Here is a 26,458-nt window from a genome sequence, read left to right as displayed (position 1 = left end):
TCTCTATCACCTCTCTGATGAAGTGATACTTCACATCGACATGCTTCGTCTTTGCATGAAAGACAGGGTTCTTTGCCAACTGGATGGCACTCTGACTGTCACAATGCAACAATGGAATATCCCCTGTATAACCCAAATCAACCACTAACCGAGATAGCCATAATGCCTCCTTGCAAGCCTCTGTGGCTGCAATATACTCGGCCTCTGTAGTAGATAAGGCAGTGCACTTCTGCATCCTGGATATCCATGACACAGCACCTCCTGTTAATGTAAACACATAACCGGTAGTAGACTTCCGGTTATCTGGATGACCGGCATAATCCGAATCCGTGTAACCATGCACTAATGCATCCTGTTTGCCAAAGCATATGCACATATCCTGTGTGCCCTTCAGGTATCTCATGACACCTTTCACTGCTTCCCAATGCTTCTTGCCAGGTTTGGCCATGTATCTAGAAACCACTCCCACTGCAAATGCAATGTCCGGCCTGGTAGCAACCATGGCATACATGAGACTGCCACAAGCTGAAGCATACGGAATCTTGGCCATATCAGCCCTATCACTATCCGATTGTGTGCTGTCCATAGCACTGAGTTTCACATATGGAGGCAAAGGAGTACTAGTCTTCTTCCCCCCATCCATATTGAACCTCTGCAAAACTTTGCCAATGTATTCCTTCTGAGACAAATACAACACATGCTGATTTCTGTCCCGAAGTATCCGCATACCCAAAATGTGATTTGCATCACCCAAATCCTTCATATCAAAGGTCTGATGCAGCCTCTTCTTCAAGGCATCCATCTCTTTACGAGATTTCCCGGCAATCAACATATCATCAACATACAAGATGAGGATCAATAGACTGCCATCCAAAGCTTTCTTGGTGTATAAGCAGTGATCTATGTCACTTCTCCTGAAATCCTGGGATTTCATGAATGTATCAAATTTATGATACCATTCCCTTGGTGCCTGTTTGAGCCCATAAAGACTCTTTTTCAGCTTGCATACAAGCTTCTCCTTTGCATTCACTGCATAACCCTCTGGCTGTTGCATATATATCTCCTCATGGAGATCACCGTGAAGAAAAGCAGTCTTCACATCCATCTGAATCAAATCCAGATCATCATGAGCAACCAAACCTAATACAGCTCTAAGTGTGGTCATTTTGACCACTGGAGAGAAGATCTCATCAAAGTCCACACCATATTCCTGCTTGAAGCCCTTAGCCACTAACCTGGCTTTGTATCTTGGCTTTGCATCAGGTGCAACTTTGAGCCTGTAAACCCACTTGCATGGCAAAACCTTCTTGCCTGTAGGCAAATGCACCAACTTCCATGTTCCATTTTTGTGCAGAGAATCCATCTCTGACTTCATAGCACGCTCCCAAAGAGCCTTGTCTGCCCTCTGTAAAGCCTCCTTATAACATGAGGGCTCCCCACAGTCAGTGAGCATCAAGTAGTCAACCATATTCCTGCTTGAAGCCCTTAGCCACTAACCTGGCTTTGTATCTTGGCTTTGCATCAGGTGCAACTTTGAGCCTGTAAACCCACTTGCATAGCAAAACCTTCTTGCCTGTAGGCAAATGCACCAACTTCCATGTTCCATTTTTGTGCAGAGAATCCATCTCTGACTTCATAGCACGCTCCCAAAGAGCCTTGTCTGCCCTCTGTAAAGCCTCCTTATAACATGAGGGCTCCCCACAGTCAGTGAGCATCAAGTAGTCAACCCCTGGAACAAACCTGTCAGGGGCTCTGGAGGGTCTTGTGGACCTCCGTACCCAATGACCATCATTTGCAGGTTGCTGTCCAGCCTGCATATCACCTGTTGGTGGCTCCTGTTCCATGCCATAAGGTTGAAAGATCATGCCCGGTATCTCCTCTAACTGTGGGATATCCATAGGGATATCTTCTGCCATCTCTGGGTGTCCATTTGGACCATTTTCACCACCATTTAAGGGCTGGTTTTGTTGCTGTAATGGCTGATTTACAGCCCTTGGTTGTTGTCCATGATGTCCATCATCATCAAAGATGACTCTGCCAGGCTCCTGTTGCCTTGCAGGCTCCTTATACATGCATGTTTCATCAAAAATGACGTCATTGCTGCGTATAATCTTTCTATTCACTGGATCCCAAAGTCTATACCCCATTTCACCTCTGTCACCATATCCTAGGAATATGCATTTGTGAGACTTAGGATCAAGTTTGGTGCGTATTTCCTTGCGTATGTGCACGTACGCAACGCAACCAAACACTCTCAAGTGCTTGTATGACGGAGGCTTCCCTGTCCATACTTCCTCTGGCACTTTCCCACCAAGCCTCGTGTTAGGTGACCTGTTTATAAGATGAACGGCTGTCATAACAGCTTCAGCCCAAAAACCATGAGGTAATGCAGCATGTGACAACATAGAACGGACCTTCTCCTAAATGGTCCTGTTCATCCTCTCTGCTGTCCCGTTTTGTGGAGGATCATAAGGAGTAGAGAGCTCTCTCTTGATGCCTTTAGCATCACAAAAGTCCTGAAACTGTTTGGACTTATACTCTCCACCATTGTCGGAACGCAAAGCCTTCAGTGTTTTGCCAGTTTGATTCTCAACATGAGCAACAAACTTTTGAAACACTGAGAATGTATCACTCTTCAAACGAAGAGGATAAACCCACACCTTGCGTGTGGCATCATCAATAAAAGACACAATATTTTGCCCCTCCCAAAGAAAGCTGAGGCATCTCACATACATCTGTATGCACAAGCTCTAACTGAGCATCTTTCTGTCCAAGAGCTTTCTTGTGGGGGCACTGGAGTTGCCTGCCATATATACAATGCTCACAAAACTGAAAACTTGAGAACTTTAGAGAAGGCAAGTAACCAAAACGAGACAATTGCTCCATTCCTTTGACACTCATGTGTCCCAACCGGCTATGCCACATAGAGATTTCCGGCAGCTCGGTTGCATTTACATTAACATGGTGACAAACACCAGCATGCATGAAGTAAAGAGTGTCCACCTTAGAGCCTCTGGCAACAACCAGTGAGCCCTCACTAATCTTCCACTTTCCACGACCAAATGTGGTAACATAATCAGCATCATCAAGCTGTCCAGTAGAAAGCAGGTTCTTCTTGATCTCAGGCACATGCCTAACATCATGGAGCATAAGCTGTGAGCCATCTGAAAACACAAGCCTCACATCACCTCTGCCAAGAATCTTGCATGCATGGTTGTCACCCAAATAAACTACTCCTTCATTGCCAGCAGTATACCTGACAAACAAGTCTCTGCAACCTGTGACATGAAAGGAGGCACCTAAATCAATGATCCATGAGTGCATACCATGACCATCTCCTGCAAGAAGTGAATGGACATCAAGTGAAGACGTGAATAGGACTTTATCCTCACTGTCACCTGCATGTGACACATTGACTTCTTCAATCTTGACTCCACTTTTGCCCTTTGGCTTTGCATCTTTGGCTTCATCTTTGTCTTTGTCTTTTCCTTTGTCCTTTTCCTTTTGATCATTCTTCCATTTGTAGCATTGCTTTTTGATATGTCCCTTCTTGCCACAATAATGGCATTCCAAGTCCTTTTTGGAGCGGGACTTGCTCCTTCCCCGTTCTTGGCTTTTACCCCTTTGCTGGGATCTCCCACGTGCATTCATTGCATTGGACTTTCCAACAGAGTTGTTCTTCCTGTTCATCTCCTCTTGAAGGAGAGCACCCTCCACATCTGCATATGACAGGTCCCAACTCTCTGGCAAAGTGCATAAGAGAAAGGTGGCTTTAAACTCATCGTCCATTGCCAACTTTTGATTGATGACCTGGCTAACAACACCATTAAACTCATTTAGATGGGCTGTCATAGACGCCCCTTCCTTCATTTGAAGACCTATGAGTTTCTTCAACCAATACACTTTGCTTGAGGCACTTTGCTGGGCATACAAGTCCTGCAATCTTTGCCACATTCCCCAAGCTGTCTTCTCTTCACGTATGCTAAAAAGTAAAGAGTCTGACACAGACAACATGATGGTAGATCTTGCTAGCTCATCCATATCTTCCCATTCTTCAACGGTAAGAGAAGCGGGCATTACACCCCTTTCTTTGATAGGCTTGTGCTGCTTCTTCTGGAGCAACACATTATAGCACTGGGTTTGCCAAATGTCATAATTATGTGAGCCTTCAAGCTTCTTGATGTGAAGCAATGAAGAGCTCTCACCTGTGGTTGCCATAGCAATATGCAACCTTTGACACAGTCAATGCCTGACTCCCTGCAAGATGTGCAAACACTGCACCAAAAGCACACAAAATGCTCACAGTTGCTCTCCCAAAGTTTATCTCCCACTGCGGAAGCACGAATGCAACTCTACTCCCACTGAATGTGATAAAATCACCAAAATCTGGTTGCTGCAGATTTATGACAGCACCTTAGATGTGCTCTGTTTCCCTTCCAAAGTACTGTACAACAGTACTAAGTGCTCACCAATGATGTACCAAATCTGTACCGGCAAGTACAACAGCTGAAAATGAACCTTTTCCTCACTCAAATCAATGTACAGCCATGCCAAAACTTGTACAAAGTTGTACCAAATCTGTACCAGCAAGTACAGCAGCAATAAATGCTGTCCAAATGAGTGAAAATCAGACCTTGACAGTCCTCACCACTGCATACAACAGTCCCGGACAGAAATTGAGTAAAAGCCCCTTGACTGCAAGTGGATTACTGAGGGTTCAAGGCATAAAAGTCTTCCCTGCTGCTTTGCCAAGCTCAACAAGCACAAAATCTTGAAAAGCCCCTTGATTCAAGATCAATTTCTGATCATGAATGGTACATTAATGCACATGAAGGCATCCAGAGTCTTCACAATGCTTCCCCCTGGCCACATATACATCCAATACATAAAAGCCCCTTGATTTACTGGCACATTGAGTGCTTGACAGACATCAATACATTGCCCAAAACATCAAAAGCCAGTGCCTGCATGCAAATCAACCCAATTGGCACAAAAGCCCTTTGATTTGCACTCCAATTTCCTGCAATTTTGCCCCAAATGTGAGATTGCTCACATCATACAGCATGTATGAATGCCCAATGGCACAATTACATCAAAAGCCCCAAATTTTGACATCCAATTTCCTGCAAATTGACCCGGAATGTGACCAATGTCACCCAATTTTGCCAATTTTGCTCAAAATTTGAGCCATTTGGACCTGTACCTGCTCAATTGATGAAAAAGGACATGCAAAATCCCAAAAAATTGAAGCAAAATACCTCAGACAATTTCTGATTTTTTGTTTCAGAAAGGAAGGAGTCGTATTTGCTCTGATTCGTGAACTGATGATGCTGCTGCTGTGCAGGTATTGAGAGGGCAGCTGTATTCGTGCAGGTGACGTAGACAGGCAGCGCTGATTAGAAGGGGTTGAGTATGAGTGAGCTGGTAGGTAGTGGCGAATCAGACCCACACACGGCAACACTCGTGGGCGGGGTATCCTGGCGATGGACGAGTCCGACGCTACCTGTGGCAAGAGACGTGCATCTATTTGACTTGACAACACAGAGGCGGATGAGGAGGAGTTGCGCTATCACGATGGAACGGAGCCTCTGCCACACGGCGCCCGACTCCTCCAGCTGCGCGCTAAGCTCCTGCCACGTAGGCCTCAAAGTGGGCTAAGCGACGCCCGTTGTGAATGCGAATGCTCACAGACTCTCCACAGCCTGTCGGCTCTTCACGGCTGCTGACGCTGCCCCACGGCTGTCCCGGCTACTCCTCACGGCTGCCGGCTCTGTAAACCAGCCCTCGGCTGCAACTGGCTGACCCCCGCAACCAGTTTTGCACACGCAGCACACCCAGGCGACACCACACGCAGCTCTTCTACAGTCGACGTGCTGACACCAGCATTCTCAACGGCCTGCGTAGCTGGAAGCGATGGAGAATGTGGACCAAAAGGAGGAGAAGCTTCAAATCTCGCCGACAGGGATCAACAGCTCCAATCGTGCCTTGAAGCTTCAGCAGAAGCAACACACCAATCCTCACCTGCAGGCTCTGATACCAGTTGAAGGGAGAGAGTTAGGGTTTCATGTGGGAGACATACACATAGAGAAGAAGGGAGAGAGAGAGAGAGAGAGTTGTGGGGATAAGTCAACTCATAGTATGAGTGTGTGACTCCCCTATCACACATGTATATTTGCTCTAGTACACATAGTGCACTTAGTACATTAAAAGTACTAAGTGTACTATGTACTATAAAACTTATGGGCTTGTACACACTACAAGGGTGGGCATAATGCCTTTACCCCAACATAGTTGGTGTTCTCCGTGGCTTGACGGCTACTACCTTGGTGCTTCTTCTCCAGCAATACTATTTATCATGGCAACCTCCTTCAGGTGTGATCTTTCCATTTTCTTGAGTATATACATTTCACATAATGTGGAGTATTAACATATCAGCAACCCGCCATTTCATTCTTTTGCGGGCTCTCCACTCCTCCGGGGCCAATACCCCCTTTTTACGGGATCAAAGCACCTCTCCGATCACGTGGACACACACTACCCTCTTCTCCGACGGCTTATGGCAGAGGAAACCTATGACTTCAGTTATTTACAGGATACACCCTCTCAGTGACCAGTCCATAGTGCCCTCTCCTACCCGTGTTTCTCCACCAGCCCCAGCCCCTGTTCCAGTGAGTGTGCCCCCCTTTTTCCAGCCCACTCATTACCGCATTCAGATATCCACACCGACTTCTCACCTCCGAGAATTCGACGTGTGGGTGATCCGTGTTTGTACTTCTGCACAGGATTTGGATCATTATTGTTTTATACTCAGGCGTCATCCTTATCTAGGCGCTATCCTCCCCGAGTGTAGCATCATCTTTCATGAATATTGCACTTATTCTGGGGACATTCATCCCTCTTCATTCACGGTGCGCCCCTCTACACCGGAGTATACACCCTTGACACCAGTAGCTGCCCCTACCCCTGTACCTTCTTCTCCAATAGCAGACTCTCGTGCGAGCCCAGTCCCAGAGGATCGCCCTTACTATACTGGATGGTCTATAGCCGCTTCACCAGTACGTAGCCTCTCCTCTCGGGATTTCCAGATGCCGCACCCTCCAGCCGATGGTTCTTACTAGAGCCCAGCGGCGTCATCAACAGCAAAAACCCCCAGAGCCTCATCACCTTGAAGCCTCTACATCAACATCTCCTCTCATGGCAGAACCTGTTGACATACCAGCCCCTCCGGAATGGCAGTCAGCTTTGCAGCAACTCCAACAGCAGTTCCAGCAGCAACTCCAGGAGTCTATGGCATCCTTGGCCTCTCAGATCGAGCAGCTCCACACGGATCGCCACTCCTACACAAGTTCCGTACCAGCAGCAGATGTTTCAGCAACAATACCAGCAGACGAAGACGTCATTCCTTCCGAGGTAGAAGGCAACGACCTTAAAACTCTTTATCGTCTTTTACAAGCCAGTAAAACAAAGAAATTGGAAATTAAAACCCCTGACTCTTATGGTGGTCAGCGCAATAAGCGCATCTTAGACCAATGGCTCTATAAACTGCAATTATACTTTGAAACCATGACCCTTTCTGACTCCAAAAAGGTGACTTTTGCGGTATCCCTCCTCAAAGACACTGCTTTATTATAGTGGCAACGACGACAGCACGTTGGAAAAACGGTTACAACGTGGGAAAAATTCGAGCGGATCCTCCGTAAGCAATTCATACCTGCCAATGCGGATTTCCAAGCCCGTACTTGCTTACGCCATTTGGACCAAACTGGTTCCTTGGCTTCTTATATCTCCCAGTTCACCAACTTGATACTGGAGATTGATTCTTTGTCCCCAGCGGACGAACTTCATGCCTTCATTGAAGGGCTTAACCCCACACTGCGTGCCGATGTTCAGAAATATAACCCTGTCGATCTTGCCGATGCCATACGATATGCCGAGCGTGTTGCAGACATTAATTCTCGAAATCCGGCCTCTTCCGGTCGAGCTAATGACTTTCAGAAAACCAGTGGATCTCGTATGAGCCGAGATAGTCGCAGAGAGTCATCTGGCTCTTCTACCTCCCGGCCTAATCCCCAATGGAATAATTCTCAACACCCTCGCCGATCAGAAGGATCGTCCTCTTTTCGGTTCCGACGTTCTCACTCCTTCCAACCACGCAGTTCGGATCGTGGACGGGACCAAAGACGTGACCAATCTCGCAATCCTCGTCCTTCTACTGTTCCTTCTGGACGGGATCAACAAAAGACGGGATTGTGCACAATTTGTAATGGACCTCATCGTTGGTTTGAGTGCCCCAAAAGACCAACCCATCGACAGAATTCTAATGCTGAACCCCCCACTTCTGAGGAGAAACCCCTAGTTGCTGACAAAGGAAAGCGTGCAGTTAATCACCATGCTATTGCACATGCTTCAGTAATTACCGCTACTGCTACAGCACAAACTGCCTCTTCACCATTGCCTCAGCGGTCTACTCAGGTTTTGGTTCTTCAAGGTTCTATTTCCAGTCACCCTATTCAGGTGCTCATTGACAGTGGGTGTTCTCATAATTTTGTGGGAATCACCTTGACTCAGAGATTGAAGATTCGGACTTCTCCAAGTACTATTGTTTATGAAGTAGAGCTTGCCGATGGTTCCACATCCTCGTGTAACACCATTGCCAAACACCTCTCCTTTCGAATTCAGCACTATCGTGACAAATTGGATTTCCAAGTCATGAATTTGGCACATTATGATATGATCCTTGGCCAAGAATGGTTGTATCAATATGATCCCCTAATCAGTTTCCGGAACCATTCTATACAATTTGCTCAAAATGGTATGCTTGTGGCTCTCGAAGGAATCAGAGACCAACCTTCTACACCAACCCTTTCAGCTCTTCAAGTGAAACGGTGGGTCCACAAGAGTGGTTGTTCCTCAGCACTTTTAATGGTCTATTCAGCCAACGACCCTCCCGAGGACATAGATACAAAGGTGACGTATCTCAGGCAACCTTTCTTTGCTCCATACTTGGATCTTTTTCCTCAGGAGCTTCCTGCGGTCCTCCCACCTCGTCGACCAGTCGACCATGCTATTGATATTCTTCCTGGCAGTGCTCCACCTACTCATGCTCCATATCGAGTTTCTTTTACAGAATCTCAGGAGATACAACGACAACTTACTGAACTTTTGGAGAAAGGACATATTCGACCAAGTAAAAGCCCTTTTGGAGCTCCAGTGCTTTTGGTGAAAAAGAAGGATAAGTCTATGCGTCTTTGCATCGACTATCGTGCCCTTAATAAGTTAACTATCAAGAATAAGTATCCTCTTCCACGCATTGATGAATTGTTTGATCAATTGCTCCATGCAAAGGTCTTCTCCAAAATTGATCTTAAGTCTGGATATCATCGAATTCGCATTCGCGAAGGTGATGAATATAAGACAGCTTTTCGCACAAAATATGGTCATTACGAGTACCTGGTCATGCCATTCGGGTTAACCAATGCCCCCGCAACATTTATGAGTCTGATGAATGATCTTTTTCGTCCTTTTTTGGACAAGTTCGTCATTATTTATCTTGACGACATCCTGGTGTTCAGTCGTAATATGGAAGACCACAAGGCACATCTTAAGATCGTTTTCCACGTGCTTCGCGACAACGCTCTTTATATTAATCCAGGCAAAAGTGAATTCTTCAAGACATCCTTGGAATACCTTGGACATGTTATTTCAGGAGACGGTATTTTCGTGGATCCAAAGAAAATACAGGTTATTGTCAATTGGCCAACTCCCACAAACATCCATGATGTTCGTTCTTTTCTGGGACTTGCCAACTTCTATCACACAAAGGTTCATCGATTTTCCGAAATAGCTACTCCTCTCACCGAACTTTTAAAGTCCGCTCCTGCATTCCAATGGACTGAAGCCGCAACACAAGCTTTTGCAAATTTAAAGACAGCTTTGACAACAACTCCTGTCATGGCTATTCCAGACCCTACTCTCCCCTTTGATGTTTACACGAATGCTTTTGATATTGCCACTGGTGCCGTCTTAATGCAACAAGGACGTGCTATTGTGTTTGACAGTCATAAGCACTCTGCAATTTAAGGAAGATACCCGGTATATGACAAGGAATTTTTAGCTATTGTTCATGCCTATCGTGCATGGAAACATTATCTCCTTGGTGCGGATTCAGTGGTTAAAACAGATCATCATTCTTTGAAATATATCTTCACGCAGCCAGTTATGAATGCTAGGCAAGCACGTTGGGTCGAATTCTTAGCCAATTTTCATATGACAATTGAGTATGTTCCTGGTCTTACCAATGTGGTTGCGGATGCCCTCAGTCGTATGTTGTCAGCTTCGGTCTTGGCTATTTCTACAATTGAAATGGATATACCTCAAAGTTTCAAGGACCGTTATTCAACAGATCGTGATTTTGGAAATGCATTTCGAATTCTCAATTCTCAGAATGCAACTCCTTCCGACTTAAAGATTTATGGAGCATATACAATAGTGGATGGTTTATTATATTATCAGGACCGTATTTGTGTACCTCATGATACTCATGTTCGAAGAGTATTGGTGAAAGAACATCACGAGGTCACTTATGCCACACACCCAGGCATTAACAAGACTTATCGTCTTTTGACAGCTACATACTATTGGCCTCAAATGAAGCAAGATGTTATTAAGTTTGTTACAGCGTGTCTCTCATGCCAACGTATGAAAGCTAGCAGACAAGTTCCAACTGGTCTTCTTCAACCACTTCCACTTCCCAATGAACGCTGGGAAAGTATTACTTTGGATTTTATTACTTCATTGCCACGTTCTTCTAAAGGCAATACACAGATTCTTGTGGTGGTTGATAGATTTTCTAAAATGGCACATTTCATCGCGTGCAAGAAAGCAGCCCAAGCTTTAGATATTGCAGTACTATTTATACAGTATAGCTTCAAACTTCATGGATTGCCAAAATCTATAGTTTCGGATCGAGATCCAAAGTTTACAGGACATTTTTGGACTTCGATATTCAAGTCTCCTGGTACAAATTTACTCTTTAGCTCTGCTTATCATCCTCAGACAGATGGACAAACGAAACGAGTTAATCAGATTCTGGAAGAAATGCTGCGACATTATGTTCAGTCTCGATTAGCTTCATGGAAAGAATATTTACCTTTGGTAGAATTTGCTTATAATAGTTCTTATCATTCAGCTATTGGAATGACACCTTTTCAAGCAGCTTATGGCCATACTCCCCTTACTCCCGCCAACTTTGTTCTTTAACATAAAGTGGCTTTAGCAGACCACCTCATTCAGGAAATGCAAGATATTCTATTACAGATTAAGGATAAGATGATCACCGTCCAAGAGCAATATCAACGCACAGCTAATAAGCGTCGTCGTCACATTGAATTTCAAGAAGGAGACTTGGTATTATTATATATTGCCCCTCATCGATACAAGACAGTGAAATCAGTTTTCCCAAAGCTTCGCCCAAGATATTATGGACCCTTTCGTATTATTAAGAAGAACTCATCTCTCAGTTATAAGTTGGAGTTACCACCTTCTTGGGGTAGAATTCATCCAACTTTCCACATTTCTTGGCTCAAGAAGTTTGTGGACGGTGATTTTTCAGTTTTAGATCATTTGGATTATGTTCCAAAAATCGAAGATGAACACACTCTTAATTCCAGAGATAATTCTTGATGTCAGACAGAAAGAAACACGACATAAACTCACTACAGAATTTTTGGTTAAATGGAGAGATCTTGATGATTCCGACTCTACTTGGCAAAGTGATGAAGACTTACAGGAATATCCAGAACTTCTTCGGGAATTCTTTCAAAGACAACCATCTCTTCTTAGCCGGAGTCTTATTTTAAGTGGGAGGGAATGTCACGATTGTGACTAACTCTCTTAATCTCTCCTTAATTACTCCTTAATCCCTTATTAACTGAAAGGACACCTGTGATACACCCTTACACATGGGTCACTATCAAAGGACATGTCTATTCATTAAAAGACATGTCTCTTAATCTCTCCTTAATTACTCCTTAATCCCTTATTAACTGAAAGGACACCTGTGAAGGGTCACACCCTTACACATGGGTCCCTATCAAAGGAAATGTCTATTCATTAAAAGACACACCCCTAAGTCCAAAGGACATAAACGTTGACTCAAGAGCCACACCCCTTCCCAGGGATGTGTCTCTTCACTTGTACCCTTTCGGCCTCTATTTAAGAAAGGCCCCTGTCTCAATGCAAACAACTCAATCTTTCTATCAGCATTTGTCTTATGTTTATTAATTAAGTCTTAATCATGTTAATAAAGCTATAAAAGCTTTACAAACTCCATCATGCATAGTATAGACTAGATACTACGACATCCCCCCTAACGTCATCAGTGCCCAATAGTGGATGTAGAACTTGGTATTAATATATGCTCCCACACACACTCCACGCACACACACACACACACATAAGAGCATACATTTATACAAAGTTCTGTGTACTGAGTTTCTGTCAGAGTTCTGGAGATACAGGGCAAACTCAGCCATAATGAAGCCTAGCACTAAGGATCATAACAAATAGAAAGAATTATTACAGCAAAAAGGTAGTTGATAGGGCATATATGCACCACTAAAGATAGAAAGAATTAACACAATATCAATTGGTTGCAACTTGGACGAAATCGTACACCGTTCCCACAGCATGCTACTCATCGTGCTCAAAGTATCCTCAAGTTGATTCACTAAGCACTTCGACTTGAGTGGGCAATGCCCAACAATCAACCCCCTCCTTGAATGAGTCACTCTACTACATGCTAATTGTAGATGACTATTCAAGGTACATGTGGGTGTATTTCCTGAAGCATAAATCCAATGCTTTCCAATATTTTACCACGTGGGTTCAATAAGTCACCAACCAAATGGGTGTATCAATCGGGATTGCTCCTAGTGACAATGGTGGTGAGTTTATCTCCCATCAATTTGCCGAGTTCTTGCAAGAGCAAGGCATTCAACGTCAACTCACCTCCACCAACTCCCCCTGTCACGTGCAAGACATGCACTCGCTAATCCCAAGCTAATCCTAAGAAGGTAACAAGATAAAGACAGATTAGAACCAGAGATTTTAAAGCATGATTTGCTAGTCTTGGCATGGAATTGACTAGTGGTGGACAGGGTTGCTGTCAGCCAGCCAAAGCATGAAGGAAAACATGTGTCAGTAGCATTATCTTTAGGACCTTGTCCAGAAAGCTGGCCAACCAGCAGTCAGCTAGGTCAGTATGTCAATTCCAGCCTGTAAAAGGCAAAGGTTGCTCATCGTTTGTCATTCAGCCCTTCCTGGGGCTAGGTCTAGACTTAGGCATAGATTAGGTTTATACCTTTTCATTGAAGGTAGCCTATGGCTGCAAAGACACTTGTACTTTTTGTACATTATGAATATGCTAAATACTCAGCTATCTCTGTCACGACCCTGTGTTTTTCTCTGGTGTGAAGGGGGCAAAGAGACTTTAATTTAAAAAGGTTTTATAACCTTTGGTGGGCAAAAATTAAAGTTATAAAGGTTTTAAAACCTTGGGAGGCCCCTAGGCAATTTATAGAGGCTACTCCACTTTTGGAGGCCCACGTCTCTCTCTCTTGCTTTTGCGGAGGAGTCGTGCAAGCTGGCTGCGTGGATGAGAAGGGAACCACACCTGCGTAAAGGGTACCCATATAGAACTGCTGGTCGTACAGAACAGGCGGTTGAGTACTGTACGGAACAGGCAGTTGCATGTTTACTGGCGGCGGCTGGAAGTACAGGCGGAGCTGGCGACCAGGCTACGGGTGCTGCAGGTTCAGACACCTACTATGCAGGTTGGCTGGCGGCTGGTACAGGCAGTAACTGCAGGCCTGTATGGACAGCAGGTACAGTCAAGTACGGTGCAGTCCCGTACAGCTGGTACAGGCGGCGGCTGCTGTACGACAGCTGATACAGGTGGCTGCAGGTTGAGTACTGTGCGGGCAGCGCATCGTATAGGCGGCAGTGCATCTCTCAGGTGGCCAAGCATGTGCTTTTTGGAGGACGGCGTGTTTTTGAAGAAAGGAGGGGCTGGTTTCCCTGGATTCTCAGGTGGCCACGACTACAGAGGTACACACAGCTCTTTGAAGGCAATCTTGGATTGTAGTGTACAGCTCCTCTCACCCATAGGTGGCTATTGGGACAGGGGTGCACATGGTGCTGATCCTCCTTGCAACAGGAATATTTTGAGACTGTTTATGAACTATTTATGGGCTGTTTTTGTTTGGCTGCAAATTCAGCAATGTACTTGGGTTTCTGGCTACAAGTACAGGTCACTTGGTTATGTTTCTTGGCATGGGAGTGATGCAAGCTCGCATGGCTGCGTGCTCATGGAGCAGATTGTTTTCTTCCTGCTAGAAAGGAACAGAGGGACCTACAGTTATGGGCATCTCTATGTTTCCAGATGTTTCATGAGGGAACAGGTAACTAGATGTATGCCGTTGTTGGTACTGTTGTTGAATGGTGCCATGAATGGTTCTGTATGGAAACACGACAGAAGTTTCAAAGGGAAACACGCCTAAGGGTTTCATGTGGAAACAGGTCGTAGGTTTCTTGAGGAAACATGTTTTTGGGTTTCTCCAGGAGATAGGTCACATGCAGGCAGAAGGTACAGGAATGGACACATGTTTGGTACAGCCTTGCTACTGATTGGGCAGGGGATAGGGAATCCATGATAGAGATGGATAGTACCCTTGGAAGGTAGAGAGGGTTGGTACAGGTGTGTCGACTGTATGGTATGCTGTGCTGTGATGCGAGTTCTCTTTTGAGAGACAATTTGGGAGTCTGTGTTGTGATGCAGAAGCACTGGATGTGTCAAGGTGTGATGCTGTTCATAGTGTGAGAGGCTATGGATGGTTGTGGCAGCCCTGATCATGGGAGAAAGCTTCTGTATGCAGACTCAATGTAATATGAGAGAGTCTTTCGATGTGAACAATAGCTGGACTTGTTTGTGGATGCCGAGTGGACAAGAAGCCATGATGCAGGTTCTTTGCAGGCTTCAGGGGTTCTACTGTGACGGCTGAGTTTCCAGCCTTATTGTAATCAAAGCTCTTATAATCAATTAAAGAAATACCGCAAGGGGCGCCACTGCGTTTTGGGGCCAATCGGTGTCCGTGTACTGTTTGCAAGAGCACTCTAGCTCCCCCTGTTTGTTTTCCTTTTCTAGGTCCTCAATGGTGTTTTATGTGCGAGTGTTTGTTTCACCGCCCGTCAGGCCGGTTTCAATCTCTCTCTCTCTCTTCTGCATGCGTTTTTGCATCAGCATGTTCCCAGATGGTGTTTAGGGATGAAAGAAGACTCCTAGATCTTCCGCACGTGACACTCCCTCACAAAATGCAGTGATCAAGCGCAAGAATCGTAAGTGTTATGGATATGGCACGCTCTATGCTCTATGAAGCAGAGCTGCCTAAACGCCTTTGGTCAAAAGCGGCCAACACTGCAGTGTACCTTCTAAACTGTTGCCCTGCAGTCATTGTCCCTCACAAGACCCCATTTGAGGCATTTTATGGCAAGAAACCAACTATTTCCCATCTTCGTGTCTTTGGGTGTCGTGCTTACACACACTTCGAACGACACAAGGGACAAGCTTGAGCCAAGGAGTGAGTTGCTCATTTTTGTGAGCTACTCTTTTGAATCAAAGGCTTACAAAGTTTTTGATCCAAGATCGAACAAAGTCTTCATTCGTCGAGACATTGTCTTTGATGAGCAGAACTAACTTCACCTTCCGCTGCCCATACCACCCTTAACAAGAATCTCCGACTGTGCCACACGAACCTAATCAGTCGACTATTACTCCGCCACTTGAGGAGCCTTCCTCCTCTCGACAGCCACCCAGGTGATAGAATGTGCAGCGGAAGAAGGGAAAGTGGAAACACATGAGAGAGATTGAGAGAGAAAGATGGAGAGGAAACACAGGTGAGAACCTGCTCTCAATATCATCACCAAAAGGAATACATGTCCCGAGCAAGAGGGGAGAACCTCGTAAGTGAGGGACTGCAGCTAGACAAGCTAGGCAAGCAATGAAATATGAGGGAGGCATGCCGGCTATATATACCTCTACATGAAGGCAGCCGACTCGTGATAAATATCTCCACGACTGGGAAAAATACCCAGGACCATAAATGGGGAATAAATATGGGTAAAATACATGTGAGGGGTGACCAGCCCCTCAGACTAACATGGTCAGCCCTAGAGGCTAAAATAGGACACCATATAGGAAGTCAGCAAGTAGGGGATGATATCTAACACCCCCTCTCAGCATCGGATGCTGAGCAAACTCCAAGAAGCGAGCGACGTCGTCCTCGATCAAAGATGAAAGACTGCAGAAACAGGTACCAAGAAAGCTCCACAAGCAATCTCCTCAGCAACTCAGGTACAAAAGCAACAGAACAAGCTGCCAGGTACACCGCTTCTCTGGAAGAAAACAACCATATAGGCTGCGACGTGCTGCTCCAAATAATGGTTCCAAACCCAAGTGTAAGAACACTCCCCGAAGTCGAATGTCGTGTATCCAGCCTGGAGAAGGTATGAAAAACCTCATAACCAACCAAGATCAGATCCTGTAGATAATCAATCTTGGGAGAAGCAAACTGCTCCTCACTGGAACCCTCGAAAGAAATAGAGTCAATCTGCTCCAACTCTGTACCAAGAGTAGCCAAATGCTGTATAAAAGCATCCTCTGAAAAGGTCGGCATCGCAAGATGGAAAGACTTTGTAGAAAAGATAGGGTCCATCTACTCAAAATCCATAACATGAGTTGCCCAATGCTGTACATAAGTACACACCACGGAGGTGGGCATCACAAGATGAAAGGACTCCACATCCCCCCTTGAAAAAAAATATCGTCGGAGTGATACAAGCCCAACCTGATTCTGATTCAAATCCAAAAAACTCTGGAAGTACCACTGTGCCCCAGGCACGGTTAGCAACCACAGATCCAAAGCATCCCACTGGGTCCAAAAAAGCATCCTCCAAAACAACAAGCCTGCAGAACTGGCAGGGAGAGGGGCATCCTCAGAAGCATCACAAAGAGAGGCAGAGGTAGACTCCTCACAATGAGGAAGGGAAGCAGGAATATAAACTACAATGGTAACAAAGTCCTCAAAAGCATCACTGAGAGCAGAAGACTATTCCATTAGTAGAATTAGATCCCAAGAATCAGCAATCAGATAAAAGATCCATGTGAAAGGATCAGACCGCAAAGGGCAAAACACCCTCCTTGTTCTACAAATACTGCAAAGAACACAAGCTCGGACAAAATAAACTCTGCTCAGGATCTCTGAAAAGATCACTGCTCTCCTCCAGAAAACTGGAAATTCCTGTCACAAAAGAAAGTCTCCACAAATACAAAACAGCTCCCGAAACTGATCCTCAAGCGAAGTAGGGCCCTTCTGAGTGTAGAAAACTCCTGTGGGAAGTAAAACGCAACCAAAACACTGCTATCCAGCAAAAAAAGCACTCCACCGCCAACAAAAGGCAAGGAACATGTAGAAACCGGCAAACCGTGTAGGCCAGAAACAAAACACAAGTAGAGATGCTCCAAAATCAGCAAAACGCTGACTAAAATCTGAAATTCAGAATCCTCCTCAAGTACCAAACTACCTCCAAAGCCACAATCCAAACAAGAAACCCCCTCTACAAGTGATCTGTGTCCACTGGAGAAGAAAACGCAGCCAAACAAGGGCTACAAACCTGAAAATTCAGGCCAACCAGTGTCCAAACCTCCTATGAGGAAAAACGCTGAAGAGAGGGTACCTACCCTCGGGTCCAACAGATGAAGCCCAAGTGAAGGTAGAGCTACCAGCAAAATCGGTTCAAAAAAACGCAACAACCATGGTTGCAAATCTGAAAACGCAGAGGTATAAGGGGCTGAATATGGAAACGCTGAAACCTCAAATCAAGAACTGCTGCAGAGAACAATCAAGGGGTGGGAGGGATGGCACAAGATAACCAGAAAGGATAGGCAAAAGGGAGCCCAGAGAGCTCCAAGATCAGGGCTGGGAAAGCAAGCCCAAACAGGCCAAAAACGCAGCCTATTTAAGACAGCTATGTTGCTGTCCAGTCCTGAAAAAAAACGCCTAAGAACCCCTCGAAGGTGCCGCCAAGATGGGCAGGTATGCTGTCCAGAAAAAGGCCCCTGTCAGGCTGCCTAGAAGCTGCAAACTGACGCCTTGAAGAGAGGAAACTACAGCCCACTGAATGGGTATCAATCAACCCTTGAAGAAACGCAAGCTTCAACGCATGAACACAAAAACACAGATCTGTCTATGGACGGAAAAATGCAGATATGAAGAGGTAGAGGAGGGAGCATCCAACGCTGAAAATCACTGGCGCTCTGATACCATGATAGAATGTGCAACGGAAGAAGGGAAAGTGGAAACACATGAGAGAGAGTGAGAGAGAAAGATGGAGAGGAAACACAGGTGAGAACCTGCTCTCAATATCATCACCAAAAGGAATACATGTCCCGAGCAAGAGGGGAGAACCTCGTAAGTGAGGGACTACAGCTAGACAAGCTAGGCAAGCAATGAAATATGAGGGAGGCATGCCGGCTATATATACCTCTACATGAAGGCAGCCGACTGGTGATAAATATCTCCACGACTGGGAAAAATACCCAGGACCATAAATGGGGAATAAATATGGGTAAAATACATGTGAGGGGTGACCAGCCCCTCAGACTAACATGGTCAGCCCTAGAGGCTAAAATAGGACACCAAATAGGAAGCTAGCAAGTAGGGGATGATATCTAACACCAGGGACCCTTTACCTCGTTGGTACCAACAGACCATGCGGGATTCAGGTATGCTTCCCAGCAATACCTCCTTGGGTGGTCCTCATCGATCCACCCGGCTCAATCCTCGTGCCTCACTTACTTCTGTGTTTTCAGTAGACTATGTGGCACGTGACGAGCCAACATCGTGGAAAGAGGCAATCAAACAGCCTGCCTGGAAACAAGCTATGGAACTCATATGGCTCACAAACCCAAGACCTAACATTTCCTATTGCACATCCATCTTAAGTCAGTATTTCAATGCTCCGAAGGAGCCACATTGGAGTTCAGCGATGAGGGTTGTTCGCTATCTAGCGCGTACATATATGTTCGGACTTCAGACTCCGACTGGACCGGTGATATCGATTCCCGACATTCTCATGGTGGTTATTTGTACACTTGGATCTGGCCCTTTCTCTTGGTCTAGCAAGAAGCAAGATACCGTTGCAGGTTCTTCGGCTGAGACCAAGTACCGGGCCCTCTATGATACCACCACTGAGGCTATTTCCCTCGCCGGCAATCCTATTTTTTCTAACCGTACCAAGCATGCTGGTGTTTATTTCCATTTTTCCAGGGAACAGGTTGAGCTTGATACCATCATGCTCCAGTACATTCCTACGGCAGACAACCATGCCAACATTCTTACAAAGTCCGTCAATCGGCACATCCTCCAGGGCCTTCACAAGCGGATCAGCATCAATCCTCCACCATCACCCTCAACATCCTTAGAGGGAACCACCCTCACCATTTGGATTATTTATCATTATTGTAACAGGCACATGAGCAAGTGAAAACCCCGTGAGGGCACTGCTCATGTGAAAACCCACTGCATAGCATTTACCATCTTGCATACCCTTTGGATCGCATTATGTTTTTTGTGTTTGGGGCGCATGTGTGAATGAAAACCCATATGGGCATTCATGTATCTCAGCCTTGTGGTTTTGTTCAAAAGGGTCAAGAAGCCAAAGTGTACAAATTAAAGAAAGTTTTGAAGGCCCTTGCTAATCTTTGTCAATGAAAGCACTCATATTTGGCAAGGTTGCCATATAACAACTCCACAGTTGTTTTTTCTTTGGTAGTGGTGTGCATTTATCTCCCAAATCCATGTCTCTCGGAGCATGGCAGCAACACAAGGTGGTTAATAAAGGTTAGGTACCATACGTACAATACATGTACGTAAAGTACTCATAAGATAAGATTTGTTAAGTATGCCACTCTTTTTCTAGTTTGAATAGTACAAATATAAAATACGGTACATTGAAAACAATTGTGTACACATAATGCACGCATGCTGCATAGGAAAGCAAATGAGATGGATGGATGAGGCATAGGAGCTAACTAATAAGTTCAAGGACAAAGCGGAACTTCAAATTTCATGTAGAACCTTATGCATTTTTGTACAACGTACACAGCTGTCATATGGATTACGAAGTTGAATATGAGTATGGAATGCAACTATGCAGCAATGTCAGAATGCAACTAGCGTTGGCCTTGATGTTGGTGCTAGAGCAGCTATCTGTGCCGAAAATAAAGTTTTTACTAGGCAAAGGAAGCTCCTGCTTGGTCCCATCACTCCTAAAGCACCACATCTCTACTATTAATGAGCTTGATTGATCTTGTTAGTCGGCACTCAGTAAGTCTAGCCCTTAAGTCAATGTTCAGCAGTAGGCCTTCGGACCGTTTTTATTGGGAATCCCACATAGTCCTTGTGCTTTCAGTATTCAGCAAAGCTTTTTATTATGTTCCCAAAGATTTCACTTTTGTGTTCTGTCCAGTTCATAGATCCATTCTATGTATGAGGTGTCATGTCTTTATTTGTTTGAGATTTCACAACTCTTTGAAGAAATCCCTTTACACACATCAGAAGGACTTCTCAAGAGTTCCCCACAGCAATTAAGTGGTAAACCTTGCCACTGAAATAGCTCAATGTAACAAATTGGTAACAAGCAAGTGCTAGACAAGTGATTGTTTGCTTACCCATTGATGGTCCTTATCTTGATTATCAGATACCTCGACACGAGAACTTCCAACATAGCCCCCAAATCCAACTGATAGTGCCTGAGAATTCTGCAACAACGAAGCCGCAGCACTGGCAACAAGTGCATTCCACTGAGTAAGTAGCATTATGCTCTAGGCAGCAGTACCAATTTCCAAAACTAACTTACAATTCTTTTGATCAAGATGGGACTGCTTTCCCTCAATGATACAACTAGGGGAGTACAGACTAGCAAGGCAAGGAATACACTCATCTCTACTCGATAAAACCAGATTGCAGGGTATGCAGCCCCTTCAACATCCTCATCATAACTACAGTGAAAGAACTAATCTATTCGTGTCAACAATGTATTAATTTCACCTTAGACTTCGGGTTTGATATGCCACCAACACTATGATACAGGTCTCCTGTACTATACAATGCCCATCTGTGCATATGGATATAAAGGCAGAGTTCAAAATGTATTGTAAAATCAGATAATAACCTTGGGCATGAGAGAGCAGCAGACAAAATGTCAACTAGAATTTGATGCGGTTGGAAATGAAAAAAAGGACAAAAGCCCATCATTAGATAGTACAATCAGTGAATTGGGTCCTCAAAGTAAACTCAAAACTGGCTTCATATTGGACTGAGCTGCAGTTGACTACGGGGAAAAGAAAAGCACGAATTACCTGCTGCTAGAGGGCCGATTCTTGTTCCTGTTGGGATCGCCCTTCTGTCGTCCCATGGTGCTGAGAGACCGCGATGATGGTGGAATTTGCTTGCTTGGAACGCTGCGTGTTGTATCTAAGTCTTTCGTTTAAGCTACATAGACTACGTGTTTTACCTTGTCTTGAAGACACTCACAAAAATTGGCATGTATTTATCTGTGTGTAATAATATACTAGTAGGTGCTGAGGCATAAAGTTTTTGGTTGTGTGCATACGCCAGTGTGAGTGTGTGTGAGTGTGAGTGTGAGTGGTGTGTAATAATATACTAGTAGGTGCTGAGGCATAAAGTTTTTGGTTGTGTGCATACGCCAGTGTGAGTGTGAGTGTGAGTGTGAGTGTGAGTGGTGTGTGTGAGAGAGAGAGAGAGCGCTCTCGAACGTCGCGACCTGCTCGTCTGGCTCCTTCGACCTGCTCGCATGCTGGTCTGCTCGACCTGCTCGCCCCTTGTGTGTGAGCACGTCTGGTAAGGCGCGCCTGCTTCCTGGTCTGTGTCGGGCCTGCAGCCCTCTTCGCCACAATCTGAGGGTCCCTTCTTAGCGCTTAGAAACAGTGTATTCTCATCGTCAATCTGCCCTATCTTCCTCTCTTCTGCGACCTATCTGCGTGTGTAGGAGTGTGTGTGTGTGCGGGTGTGTGTGTGTGTGTGTGTGTGTGCGCGCGCCTCGCTACAGGTCTCTGTTTTCCCTTCTGTGTAAGATAGTATTCCAATAGCACTGTCCCCCTTTTTTCTGATCTGTGTCTTCCTGCTGAATCGAATAGTCTCCATGGCAGAAACAAGCAAGTATTATGTCAAGAGAGCTCTTTCTCCTGAACCTAAAAGACAATCAAGGGAAACTCTGCCCCCCGCAGCTCCTTCATCTGAAGATGCTTCCTATGTGTTTGACATGTTAAATGAGGATTTTCAACAAAGTAGAAGAGAATGGATACTACCTGCTCCGGAACTCACTTACAAGATGAAGTTGCCTTCTCTTGTGCATCCTCTGAAGAAGCTTTCTCAAACTGCAGCCATCATCTTTTTTCCAGGTAAAATACCCTCGGCTAATGATGTGGGACAATGGGTGAATTCTCTCCTAGGTGGATGCTATGTAGAAGGAGTCTATTTTGCCTCCAGAGGATTTTATGAGGTTCATCTCTTGGATGCATTGACAAAACAAAAGATGTTGGAAATGTCCCCTTTATTTTTTGGTCGTCAAATGGTGCACATCATGCCTTGGTCTCCTAATAAGGATTATTAGAGTCTCATTAAACATCACTGCCCTGTATGGGTTGAAGTCGTTGATTTTCCAGATTACATGAGAACAGAGCTTCCAGGCTTAGCGATGACATTGGGACAAGTGATCTGTCCCCCTCGTCCCACAGGTAATAAAAATCGTTTTTGCATCTTATGGGATACTGATAGACCAACCCCCTCTTCTATTGCAGTTGAGATTGAGGGTGTTAATTTGGGAAAGAAATATTTTACTTTGAAATGGGGCATTTTTGCTGGAGCTTGTTTCTCTTGTCTCACAAGTTCGGGCATCTAGCTTCTGAGTGTCCCTCAATCCTTCATCCACCTCCTCCAGCTGCCATTCCTCAGTCATCTAATAAAGGAGGTCAAAAGACTTATGTGGAAAAGACTGAAGCTAAAGGAGCAAAGCCTTCAGTTCATACAGGGAACCAAGCCAATTCAGCTCAAAACAAGGATAAAGGAAAAAGCAAGCTAATGGAAAATAATTCATCTTCTCACGAGGGTTGGCAGAATGCAAAAAAGACGGTGCCTCTCAAACAAAGACCTCTCCAATCTCGTAATTGGGATGCTTCTGCTTCATCTCCTGGTCAACCTTCTACCTCTTCGGACAGCCCCATCTCAAAGGCATGGGTCAATGCAGTTAAGAAGGGTATTCCACTTTGTGAAGAAGATGATCTAGTCAGGGAATTGGATTCTGAGGGTCAGCAAGACCCTGTGGCAATGGCAGAGGCCTGATGCCTCCCTTTCTCTTTGAGGACTGCTCATCTCTTGTACATATTTTCATGCGTACTTCTCTTAAATGTTTTTCTTATAGCATACAGGGCCTCTGCAATCAGCATAAATGGAGGCTCCTATGGCATTATATAAATAATACTCATCCAGATGTTGTGTGTCTGCAAGAGCATAATCAGCATTCTTTTGCTGGCCAGCATGGGTTCTTTTCAGGATATGATATATTTTATGCAGGATCTGGACAATTCTCTGGGTTGTGTATTTTAGCCAGACATGATCTGCAGCCTTGTGTAGCATATAATGATCTTTGTGGCCAATGGATGATCATCCAATGTATGATCAATGGAGAGATTTTTGAAATAGGCTCCTTGTATGCCTCTCAAATTTCAGCTTCCAGAGCTCAAATGTGGAACTCCATAAACCAATATCCTTGGTCCTCAAATGCTCTTCTTTGTGGTGACTTTAATAATTCTCCTCACTGGAAGGACAATACCACACATAAATCCCATATGCTTCCCTCTGAAATCCAGCAATGGGAACATATGACTTCATCACTTTATACTGCAGATTTATGGACAGCAACTCACCCTTCGGTTTTGGGATTCACATATCATCATAATGCTTTTACAGAATATTGGGCCAGGCTTGATAGATGGTATCTTATTCATGCTCAGCAATATGATGATTATACATGTCAAATGTGGACTGATTATTCTCAACAACTATCTGATCACACTCCACTTTGGCTCAACCTTTCATTTGGTATGCCTCTGGATGATATTCAGCTTTCTTTAGTCAGACATTTGCAGGTTAATCAATTATATCTTTCTCATGAAAAATTCCAGCAAATGATCAGATTGGCTTGTAAGCCATTGTTATCCCATGCTCAGGAGGATCTGGATTTTACTTGGAACTCTTTTGTACATCGTATTCAAAATGTCATTAAGGAATATGGAAGATGGTACATGGCAGAAACCAGACAGCATATCCAGTGGGCAAAATCATACAAGCAGTCCTTGGTACAGATTAGCCATCAAAGGTCTCTTTCTGCTTCTGAACAGAATTCATTGTCTTGTGCTTCTTCCATAATTGATGCTAATGATAAACACAAGCTTTCCAAATGGCAGACAAGGGCTAGAGTTAAACCTATGCTAGATAAGGGTTGCTCCTCCAAATCTTTCTTTCGAAATTTACACACGTACAGACAAAGTCAGTCTATCATGAGAGTCAGGAAACCCAATGGTTTTTGGACCTAGACTTTATCGCAGCTAGAAAAACAATGTCTGGATCATTTTCAGCTTCTTTTTTCTCTACCATCCTCTTCTACACCTCAGGCTGCATTGGCTCGGAGCATATTTATTGAGCTTGTTTCTCCTATTGTTTCTTTGCAAAAAGCTTCAATGCTCGAAATGTCCTTTTCAGATACTGAATTGGATGAAGCCCTCAAGCATTTGGGTAAACATAAATCCCTAGGCTGGGATGGTTTGACGGTTGAATTTTTTGTAGCATTCTGGGCTGAATTGAAGGGTCCAATCTTGAAGCTCATTAATGTAGCCTGGCAGCATCAACATCTTGAAGCTCATTAATGTAGCCTGGCAGCATCAACATCTTCCCTCAGCTTGGAAGCATGGTCTGGTTAAGCTTCTGCCCAAAAAACCTCTGTGTGAGACAATGGATGACTGGAGGCCTATCACTTTGATGCCTATTATATATAAACTTATTGCTAAAATGTTGGTACATCGGATAAAGGATATCCTTCATGATGGACTTCATCCCAAGCAATATGGTTTTGTTCCAAGAAGGCATATACATGATAATATCTCCAATACTCTCATTGCAATGGAATATGCAAAATACTCTGCTCAGGATGTCTTGGTCATGCAGGTGGATGTGGCAAAGGCATTTGATACGGTGCAGTGGGATTATGTTTCTCAAATTATGTCTAAACTTGGTTTTGGGCCAAAGCTAGTTAATGTCATATATTGGCTTTACTCAGATTCCACTGCTCAATGCTTTATAGGGAAACATTTGTCTGAGTCTTGGACACGATCAGTTCGACAGGGATGCCCTCTCAGTGCTTTGTTCTATGCTATTGCTTCACATCCTTTGCTTCTTTATATGGATCATCTGGTTGATACTAGACAGTTAGAGGGGCTTCAGATTTCTGGTTCACGGCCTTTCATTGCACAGGCTTATGTAGATGATTCATTCTTCATGCCAAAGAACAGTCCTCTGGAGCTTCGCCTATTGATGGATACTCTTGCAGATTTCGGGTTGGCAGCTGGTCTAAAAATTAATTTTCAGAAATCAAAACTCTTACCTCTCAAGCATTGTGACTGGCATGCTATCCTGTGGCCCGGCCAGATTATTTATCCGGAAAGCATAGTAAGACATTTGGGTTATCCCATTGGCTGGAAAATCAGAAATAAGCAACAAATATCTTGGGTGCTAAACAAAATTCAGGACAAATTAGAATATTGGAAGATCTCCACTTGGCCATTGCACGTACGGCTTCGAATTGTTCATTCCATTGTTCTGGCTTATGTCCAGTTCTACCTTCCTCTCTTACATTGGTCATCTCGAGATCTTTCTTCTTTTATGTCTCAAGCCATGGAGATTTTTTGGAAAACTAAGCTTCCCTTTCCTTGTGTATTCCTATAGCATACAAATGAATGTTTCTGCATGTGTGTACATGTGCATCTCTCCATTACATACATGTGCATACCTCTCTCTCTCTCTCTCTCTCTCTCTCTCTCTCTCTCTCTCTCTCTCTCTCTCTACATGTATGTATTAATCATATCATCAAATAAGTAACGATATCCAAATAAACATGCAAAGAACATCCTCACTATATAGCAGTGAAAAGGATCAATATCAAAATAATAATAATAACAAACGTAGCAAAATCAATCAATTGATCTAGTGATCGGTAGAAAAGCCAAGCTTCGCCTCCCAGAGCCATCAACCATGGGCAATGTATGATG

The 26,458-nt window shown here is 44.5% G+C and overlaps 1 protein-coding gene across 4 annotated transcripts in view; it reads right to left on the bottom strand.

Annotated features, from left to right (window-relative positions):
• Positions 1–21,748, bottom strand: part of LOC147604136 (HEAT/U-box domain-containing protein) — a 216,357-nt gene extending 194,609 nt beyond the window's left edge. The window contains exons 1-2 of one of the 4 annotated variants that reach the window (XM_086795503.1): positions 21,476–21,748; positions 20,786–20,897 (exon numbers count right to left, since the gene is read on the bottom strand). In XM_086795503.1, coding sequence (XP_086651629.1) covers positions 20,786–20,897; positions 21,476–21,531 — 168 coding nt within the window. In that variant the 5' untranslated portion in view covers positions 21,532–21,748. The remainder of the gene's footprint in view (positions 1–20,785; positions 20,898–21,475) is intronic. The other 3 variants (XM_086795504.1, XM_086795506.1, XM_086795505.1) reach the window with 3 other exon arrangements.
• Between the last annotated feature and the right edge of the window lie 4,710 nt (positions 21,749–26,458).

Source organism: Cibotium barometz, chromosome 62, assembly GCF_041138505.1.
Source record: "Cibotium barometz isolate CiBa-2024 chromosome 62, ASM4113850v1, whole genome shotgun sequence".
Taxonomy (NCBI): domain Eukaryota; kingdom Viridiplantae; phylum Streptophyta; class Polypodiopsida; order Cyatheales; family Cibotiaceae; genus Cibotium; species Cibotium barometz.
This window is presented reverse-complemented; position numbering and strand designations above follow the sequence as displayed.